Here is a 9,917-nt window from a genome sequence, read left to right as displayed (position 1 = left end):
CTTATTTATATTCATCCAACGTTCGATTATATTAAAAGCCGTGTTCAATTTTATCTCTATATCCGTGCTACTTTCTCCACTTACATATATAAGCGTGTCGTCTGCAAACATTTTTATATTGCACCCTTCTGGACAGCCTTCGATTATATCATTTATATATATTATAAATAGTAAAGGTCCTAGTACCGAGCCTTGTGGCACTCCGTATTCTGTTGTCAATAATTTAGACCATGTATGATTGAAACGCACTTGCTGTTTCCTATTATTTAAATATGATTTGAACCATTCTAAGGCCATTCCTCTAATTCCATAATAATACATTTTTCCTAATAATCTTTCTCTGTCTATTGTTTCAAACGCTCTCTTAAGATCCATGAAAATTACACCTACCATTTTTCCTTCGCTTACTATTAATTTCCATTCGTCAATGACAGTTTGAATCGCTGTTTCACACGAGTAATATTTTCTAAACCCCGACTGATGTTCTGTTATAATATCGTTAGTTTCCAAATACATTTCAAGTTGTTCTTTTACTACTAATTCTAACACTTTTTCAAATATTGGTAACATATTTATAGGCCTATAATCGCTCGCTTTTTTCGCTTTATCTATCTTTGGAATCGGTATTATCGTAGAGGTTTTCCAACCTTCCGGACAGAGACCTTCTCTTAAAGAATTGTTTATTATATTCGCAAATTCCTCTTTTATTACAGAAAAAGTTGTCCTCAATATATCGCTAGTTATTCCCTCTTCCGTACCTTTCTTTTTCGGCAATCCCATAACAATTTTTTCTAACTGCTCTAGTTTAATAGTCACGAAATTTTCCATAAATCCTTTATTTTCGATAATATAAATAATTTTCTTATTTATATTCATCCAATGATCGATTATATCACCGGATCTAACAACCTTTATAGAGTTTATTATACTATTAATACTTTGTATATAATATAAATTAAATTTATCAGCTATATTGCACTCTTCGATATCGCCTAAAATTTCAAAATCTATATTTCCTACCTCTTTTATGCCTACTGGCTCGCCTCTAATTATTTCTTTCAAGGTTTTCCACATAGACGTAGGATTTTCTTTATTAAGATCTATCATATTTTCATAATATTCTTTTTTCTTCTCCCTAATTAATTTTACTACCGTATTTCTTTCAATTTTATACTGCGACCAATTTTGTTCGGTATCGTCATACAATGCTCTTCTATATGCCTTATCCCTTCTATCCGCAGCCTCTTTTATTTCGTCTGAAAACCATTTCTTCCCTTCCCAAACTTTCGGAATTCTAAATTTTTTCCTCGGCGCCATTACATCTAACGCACCCACTATACTATCGACAAATTTTTTCGCCCTTTCACTGACACCCATACATTCACACTGACATTCCTGGCTTTCTTGTAATTTATTTTTCACTAATATAGCAAATTTATTTTCATCAAACTCTTTATAATTACTAGCACTAAATTCTCTATATTTACTTTCAGTTTTACTAACACTCAGCTCAACTTTCAGCCACGCGTGATCCGTAATTTTAGGTTCATGAATTACCTGTACTATTTTATTATTATTAGCGAAGATCAAATCTATAATTGTCTGACTGTCTTTCGTAATTCTCGTCGGTTCGTTAACATATTGTTTCATACCTAAGCTTAGCATTGTCGTTTGCAGTTTATTCGCATAAAACGAATCTCTCATAAGATCTATATTAAAATCTCCTATTACCATGCATTCTCCCTTTATTATAAACTCTTCTACTATATCCTCGAAAAATCTCAAGAAATCTCCGTGCGATGCGCTCGGTGAGTGATATATTACCATTATCACTCCTTTATATAATTTATCTTTTACTTCTACCGCAACACACCAACAATTCGATTCTAATTTTTTTTTCCCTCTAATACTATTTCATATTTAATATCGCTTCTAACGTATAAAATAACTCCTCCCGTATTCCTATTCTCAGCATTACATCTAACTATACTATAACCCGGAACGTTCACTTCACTGTCTTCGATATCCTCAGTCACTCTGGTCTCCGATAATGCTAAGAACGCAGGATTTATTTTCTTCATGATCTGATGTTGTATCTCATCTCTGTGCGCAATTAAACTTTGCGCATTTGTATATAGTATTATCTCCGCTTCTTCCTGTGGTTGCTATTTAGCGTCCTCCCAGCCTGCTCTCCTCTTCTCCTCCCGTAGCGCCCTCTTAAAGGTCGGACATTCCGGACTAAGGGCGTCATGGTCATCGCTTATATTCAGATTGTATGTTCGATTTTTGAACATACAATTCACACATTTCTTCTTTGTCGCTGTACAATCACGCGAGTTATGACTTCCTGCACATTTATAGCATGTTTCCTCTCGCGTACAATTTTTTGCAATATGATAATATCCCCAGCATTTGAAACATCTTTTAACATTGATGTGATTAAATACCGGACACTTCTTCCATCCTACACTTAGCTTTCCTTTCTTCAATATCAGCTCATGTGTCTCTTCATCTGCTTCTATTATTATTGACCCTTCTTCATTTCCTTTTCTTTCAGATTGATTATTTCTCCTTTCTTTGATCATTCTCTTCACAATTCGCATATTTGCTGTATCTATTTTATTCTGCATCTTTATCGTATTTATAAGTTCATTATCATCTAATTTCATCTCTTCTACACCTATATTAATAATTTTTATCTTTGGTTTTGATTGAGGCGACTCTATCACTTTATAATTTTTTCCCAGCTTAGCTTGAACTGTCTCCTTCAATTTTTTCACCTCCTCGCCGGTTTCACAACCCACGATCACTGTTCCCTTGCTTCCTTTCCTTAATTTCGTTATTCCCATAGCCATACTCTTAATATCCACCTTTTCTTTTATCAATTTTTTAGTGGCTTCACTCTCTTGTTGCATTTTCGGCTTAACAATTATAACGTTTTTTTCCTTCTTCCCTTTAACCGCTTCACTGTAGCTTATCTGCGATTCTTCCTTTGATACACATGTTACTCCCTGTATCATTTTCTTCAAGTTTTCCAGTTCTTGCTTAACATTTACTAATTCTTCTTGAACTACTTCTTTAATCATTAGTTTAATTTCATTTTTACAGGCTGTTTCATTTTTTATTTCCTTTACAGTTTTTATGATCCAGTCTACTTTTACATCAATGCCTGATCCTTTACTTGTGAACGATCCTGCAGATCCCACGGATCCTGTAGACGATGTCCTATCTCTTCCTGCCGTCTTCATGTTTGTTTCTTTACTATCAATCAAAAACTCCTCAAATGGGCCTTTACACGGCACTAATTCTTGTCTACTGTCCAGAATTTTATGCTTAATTACACATCCTGGATGGTAAAAAAGCTTATTTATACAAGTTTTGCATTTGACGACTTTATTCTTTATTGCCTTCCTACATGCCGAGCATCGATACTCTGCATATTCATCGTCCATGCCGATAATTACCGGCCGAAACCGCTAATATCAGCCTAATCGATCACTCACCTGTGATCCACTTTCACACGTCAGCACTATTGTGTCCACGTATAATGTCTACTTGTCTTACGAGACTTCAATGCCCCGAAGAATAAATTCACTGCTCACAGTCACAGATCGCCATATCCCGGCTAGATAACTTTCATAGCTATCCCCTTTTTATGGCAGCGTAACTTGAATAACTTATTATACTTCTTTTCCACTGTTTACCGGTGAAAACTCAGTATTTTGACGGAGCGATGTGACACACGTCTTGAGAGAGCGGGAGAGAGCGAGAGAGAGAGAGAGAGAGAGAGAGAGAGAGGCGTAATTTGCTTACTTATTATCGATTGATTCGACTTTGGATTTATCCTCAGCACTTAATAAATTTTCGACATCTAATTGCAACGTTTCCAAATCTTCGCTGGAGGAACTCATTCTTAAATATTATTTAATTTTTATTTTTTATAATAATTTTTTATTTATTTTAATTTATAGTTTTTATTGTGTGCAGAATTTCAAAGATTGAAAATATTAAACATTTGATATTTTGTTAATTTTTGTTTAATTTACCAAATTCAAGAAGTTAGAAATTTAATCGTGTATTATGACTTACTTCATTTAACGATTTATGTATATGTATATATATATATATATATATATATATATATATATTTATATACACGGGATGTGCCATTTTAAGTGTGCACTCCAAATAACTCTTTTAGTTTTGAATTTAGAAAAAAAGGGCTCAGTCATAAATTATTTATACATATTATACTTATCATCCTTGTTTTGTACATATCCATAATTATTAAAAAATTAATATATTACTTTATATTCACAAGAATAAAAAGCATAATATCTCGTTTACGATTACATAATGTTTTCAAATTATTTTGATTACAATTATTAATGCAAATAAAATAATATATCTCACATTTTCATGTTAGCACGTAATTCTTTTCAAGAATGAGATGAGGAAGTCCCGAGATTAAATAAAAGATGTTTTATTTCCACTGACTAAAATTCAATATTAATCAGTGAAGAATTTTTGTGAAATTTCATACAAGATCCAATTCGCATATATTTTGACTTCCGTTAAAGTCATAAAATTTTACAAAATTGTTTTTACTCAGAAAAAAGGAAAAATAATTAATTTTTTTTTTATTTAAATTTTATTAAGAAAAAATTCTAAATTTTTAACATAATATAATTTTATATTTTTTCAATTAATTAAATAAAATATAATATAAGTAATATTAATTAAATAAAATATTAATGAAATGTAAAGAATATTATATGTTTATATTATATTATATTATATATTACATTATATAATATTATATTATATTATATAATATTATATTATATTATATAATATTATATTATATTATAATACTATATATATATATATATATATATATATATATTTATATAATACATTAATTCTTATTTAATTAAATTTATTCATTTTACATGTGATAATTAAGCTAACAAGTCGCATGATACATCCATCATCATCCTGGCACGATAAATTGAGATTACTTCGGACAAGGAAGAATAAAGAATTTCGTACTTGAACGAGAACTCATTATTTTAAATTGTAAGTCTTTTTTTTGCGGTAATCTGTAATAAAAATTATATTAATATAATATTATATTTAAAATAAATTAATACAAATTGTCGCTCGTGTATTGAAAACAAAGTGATAAATATAAGGCCAACTTATCGAGCTGAATATTCGAGATGTTCAGTCAACTACCATTTATTACATGTATAAATTATAAACTACAGTCATTATATTATATTAAAACTAACGCAAATTAACGCAAATTACAATCATTCTATAAACGTTTCGACCGCACGCGGTCTTCTTCAGTATAATTATTGAAAAATAAATTTTTACAATTCATATGATATCGAAATTTAATTATAGTTATTCAGAATCGAGAGTTTTTGAGCAATTAACGCGTGTTTCAATCCGTCCTGTCCAACAATGTTCGCCTCGATATGATCTCTGATTTTGTTCAGATCTTGGATGATTTCATCGTTAATATGCGAGAAATTAACCCGTACCGTAGGCGCTGCGATTAATAAAAAATTACCGATCAACGTATGTCCAAATTATAATATATATCCCCTACAATTGGCAGTATGCTTACCTATCATCGTTCTTCTTGACAATTTTGCTACTTATTAACAGTTATTAAGGATGACACTTAACAAACAACAATACAGAAAGACAGCTCATTTTAAACTCTACTTGATCGGAGAGCGTGCGTGTTTATATATGATCTAATATCTATGTTTTACTCGTTAATGTCCTATTTGTCCTATTATTATTTATTGTTCGCCAATATATCCAAAATATCAAAATACGACTCGCTAAGTAACTCAGTATCTTTGTTTAAATTTAGTCCATTTTTTTGTTCCTTGATATGTAGCATCTCAGAAATGAGTCTTTTATAATAATTATTTTCGTTGTCCATGATCTTAACATTGTCCCAATTAAAAGTATGATGTTCATTTATTATGTGTTCAGAAATTACTGAATGTTTCGTTGAGTCCAACCTAATATTATTTTTATGTTCTTTTATTCGCGTCTGCAATTGCCTCTTTGTTTGGCCTACATAAGATTCATTACAATTATTGCAACTGATCTTATAAACCACATTCGAATTGCATGGATGTTTAGTTTTATCTTTCTGTGCTTTAATAATATTATCCAGTTTGTTGAGACATCTATACCCTACCATACAATTTTTATTTTTCACCGAGGAAACAATCATTTCTGAGACCCTATCTATATACGGAATGACAAAGAATTTTTTATTAACCGAGTCATTTCTTATACTTTTTGTTCTTTCTATGTTGGCCTGTCTCTCTAAAATATTATATTTAAATATTAAATTTAATTACATATTATTAGGTAAAAATAAAATACACTTAAAAAATATACCAAAAGATAAAGAAATAAAAAAAAAATAAAAGAAATCAAAAAATAAAAAATCTATTTGCTTTTGAATTATTGTTAATTAATTGATAAACTGATAAAAAATAATTTCGTTAAATATTAATTTATTTAAATATATTTTTGAATAAATAATTATTAACTTTTTAAAATTTAATAATTAATATCTTTAACATAAAAAAGTATTCATATTTAAATAATCAATTTACTTTTTTTGAATCTTCTCCAACTTTTCTCTTAATTGGCAAATATACGCCTTTTAACAGTGCCTGTAATGATATGTGCCCGTCTAATTTTTTTATTTTTAATATTTTTTACGAGTAAATATATCGGATTATCTGTTAAAAAAAATTTTTAAATTAAAATTTAAGTTTACTAGGTAAGTGTTCAGTAATCACATTGTAAACCAAAATAAATAGATCTATATACATTAATATAAATTTTTAATTTATTGAAATCTCATATATTGTATTTATATTGTTTTTTATTTATTGTATATTGTTTTGTTGTTATTTATAATATTATTTTGTTATAATTTTAATTCTTTGAAATTTTATAATATATATAATATGTATAAGAATATATTACTTATTGACTCAAATACATCTGTCACTTGTGTTTTATCCCCTTTTGTTATATTTAGTGATAAAAAGTCGTCAAAATCGAAATTTATTATATGAACTTCTAATTTAAATTTACCATCTGTAATGGAACCGTAACTGATCAGTTTATAAAATTTGTTATCGTACATTTTTGCGAAGTTTGTTTTCACATAAGCTTTCAATACTGCAAAATATGAAAAATATATTAGAATATATAAAATATGTGATTTAATAAACTACATAACATATACATATAAAACATAAAAAGATTTATATGTATATATAAATGAAATTAAACAATCATATATAGTAGGCCAACTAAACGAGCAAATAAATAAGATGTAAAAATTTTTTTATTAATAGTTAAATATAATTTTATTAATAGTTAAATCATTAAATTAACATTCCGTTACAGAATCGATATAAATTGTAAACGTTTCGACTGCACTACAGTCTTTATCAATACATAAAAATTAAATATTAAAATATAAAGTTAGATGTTAAAAATACAAAGTTAGTTAAATATTAAAATATAAAATTGAAACGATTCTTCGCTGTTGACCAATAGATACGCAAGGCGATTGGTCTGAGATGCCAAGTTATGCGACATTTGAGCATGCTACGGATATAATACGCGAATTAAATCAATGTCAGAAAAAATTAAAAAATCTTTCAACTTACATTATCGTTTTAACAAGTCCTTTTCCCCGATATTTCAAGTGTGTGTTGCGAAGTCTGAATACCAAATGTCAAAATAGAGAGCGTGATGTATTTTTTTATTACCAATGTTTTTTCTAAATTATGATTCAGCAAATTTTTCGAGCCTTTCATTAATTAATTTTTATATATGAATGTATATTTATATATATTTATATGTATATATGCATACTATTATATAATTGAAATAATTACAAATAATTAAAAAATAAAAAAGTTTTTAAATGAACCAATGAAGAAAAATATAAAAAATATAAAAATATAAAGAAAAATGTATATATACATATGTATATACATATATATATAAAACATAAAAATATTTATATGTATATATAAATGTATATTTATATATATTTATATGTATATATGCATACTATTATATAATTCAAATAATTACAAATAATTAGAAAATATACAATTTTTAAATAAACCAAAGAAGAAAAATATTTAAAAAAATATATATTTTAATAATAATATATATATATATATAATATATATATAATAATTCTTATTTAATTAAATTTATTCATTTTTCATGTGATAATTAAGCTAACAAGTCGCATGATACATTCATCATCATCCTGGCACAGTAAATTGAGATTACTTCGGACAAGGAAGAATAAAGAATTTCGTACTTGAATGAGAACTCATTATTTTAAATTGTGTCTTTTTTTGCGGTATTCTGTAATAAAAATTATATTAATATAATATTATATTTAAATATTAAATTTAATTACATATTATTATGTAAAAATAAAATACACTTAAAAAATATACCTAAAGATAAAGAAATAAAAAAGAAATAAAAGAAATCAAAAAAATAAAAAATTTATTTGCTTTTGAATTATTGTTAATTAATTGATAAACTGATAAAAAATAATTTCTTTAAATAATAATTTATTTTAATATATTTTTGAATAAATAATTATTAACTTTTTAAAATTTAATAATTAATATCTTTAACATAAAAAAGTATTCATATTTAAATAATCAATTTACTTTATTTAAATCTTCTTCAACTTTTCTCTTAATTGGCAAATATACGCCTTTTAACAGTGCCTGTAATGGCATGTGCCCATCTAATGTTTTCTTATTTTTAATATTTTTTACGAGTAAATATATCGGATTATCTGTTAAAAAAAATTTTTTAATTAAAATTTAAGTTTACTAGGTAAGTGTTCAGTAATCACATTGTAAATCAAAATAAATAGATCTATATACATTAATACACATTTTTATTTTATTGAAATCTCGTATATTGTATTTATATTGTTTTGTATTTATTGTATATTGTTTTGTTGTTATTTTTATAATATTATTTTGTTATAATTTTAATTCTTTGAAATTTTATAATATATAAAATATGTATAAGAATATATTACTTATTGACTCAAATACATCTGTCACTTGTGTTTTATCCCCTTTGTTATATTTAATGATAAAAAGTCGTCAAAATCGAAATTTATTATATGAACTTCTAATTTAAATTTACCATCTGTAATGGAACCGTAACCGATCAATTTATTAAATTTGTTATCGAATATTTCTGCGAAGTTTGTTTATATTTAAATAATCAATTTACTTTTTTTTAATCTTCTTCAACTTTTCTCTTAATTGGCAAATGTACGCCTTTTAACAGTGCCTGTAATGGTATGTGCCCATCTAATTTTTTTATGTTTTTAATATCTTTTACGAGTAGATATATCGGATTATCTTTTAAAAAAACAAATTTCTTAATTAAAATTTAAGTTTACTAGGTAAGTGTTCAGTAATCACATTGTAAACCAAAATAAATATATATATATGCACATATACATAAATTTCTAATTTACATTTACATAATAATGTTCTCAAGTTATTTTGATAATAATTATTGATCCAAATAAAATAATATATCTCACATTTTCATGTTAGCACGCAATTCTTTTCAAGAATGAGATGAGGAAGTCCTGAGATTATTATCTATATTAAAATTTTAATTTATAATAGATTGAACAATTTTTGAAAATAAAAGATGTTTTATTTCCACTGACTAAAATTCAATATTAATCAGTGAAGAATTTTGTTGAAATTTTATACAAGATCCAATTCGCATATATTTTGACTTCCGTTTAAGTCATATAAAATTTTACAAAATTGTTTTTACTCAGA

At 26.6% G+C, this 9,917-nt stretch overlaps 1 protein-coding gene across 1 annotated transcript; it reads right to left on the bottom strand.

The window, feature by feature from the left end:
• Positions 1 to 1,371: 1,371 nt before the first annotated feature.
• Positions 1,372 to 3,738, bottom strand: LOC146724258 (uncharacterized). Its single transcript, XM_085480291.1, has one exon. It carries the CDS (start codon positions 3,450 to 3,452, stop codon positions 2,166 to 2,168), a length of 1,287 nt encoding a protein of 428 aa, XP_085336417.1. The 5' UTR covers positions 3,453 to 3,738; the 3' UTR covers positions 1,372 to 2,165.
• Between the last annotated feature and the right edge of the window lie 6,179 nt (positions 3,739 to 9,917).

The sequence above is a fragment of the Nylanderia fulva genome, unplaced genomic scaffold (genome assembly GCF_048542155.1).
Source record: "Nylanderia fulva isolate GAGA-0341 unplaced genomic scaffold, ASM4854215v1 Scaffold141, whole genome shotgun sequence".
NCBI classification, from domain to species: Eukaryota; Metazoa; Arthropoda; class Insecta; order Hymenoptera; family Formicidae; genus Nylanderia; species Nylanderia fulva.
The sequence above is the reverse complement of the archived record's forward strand: the minus strand, read 5'-3'. Positions and strand labels throughout refer to the sequence as shown.

What these genes read in the sequence shown, in the direction of transcription:
- LOC146724258 (XM_085480291.1), bottom strand. Translation starts at nt 3,452, where the DNA reads ATGGACGATGAATATGCAGAGTATCGATGCTCGGCATGTAGGAAGGCA.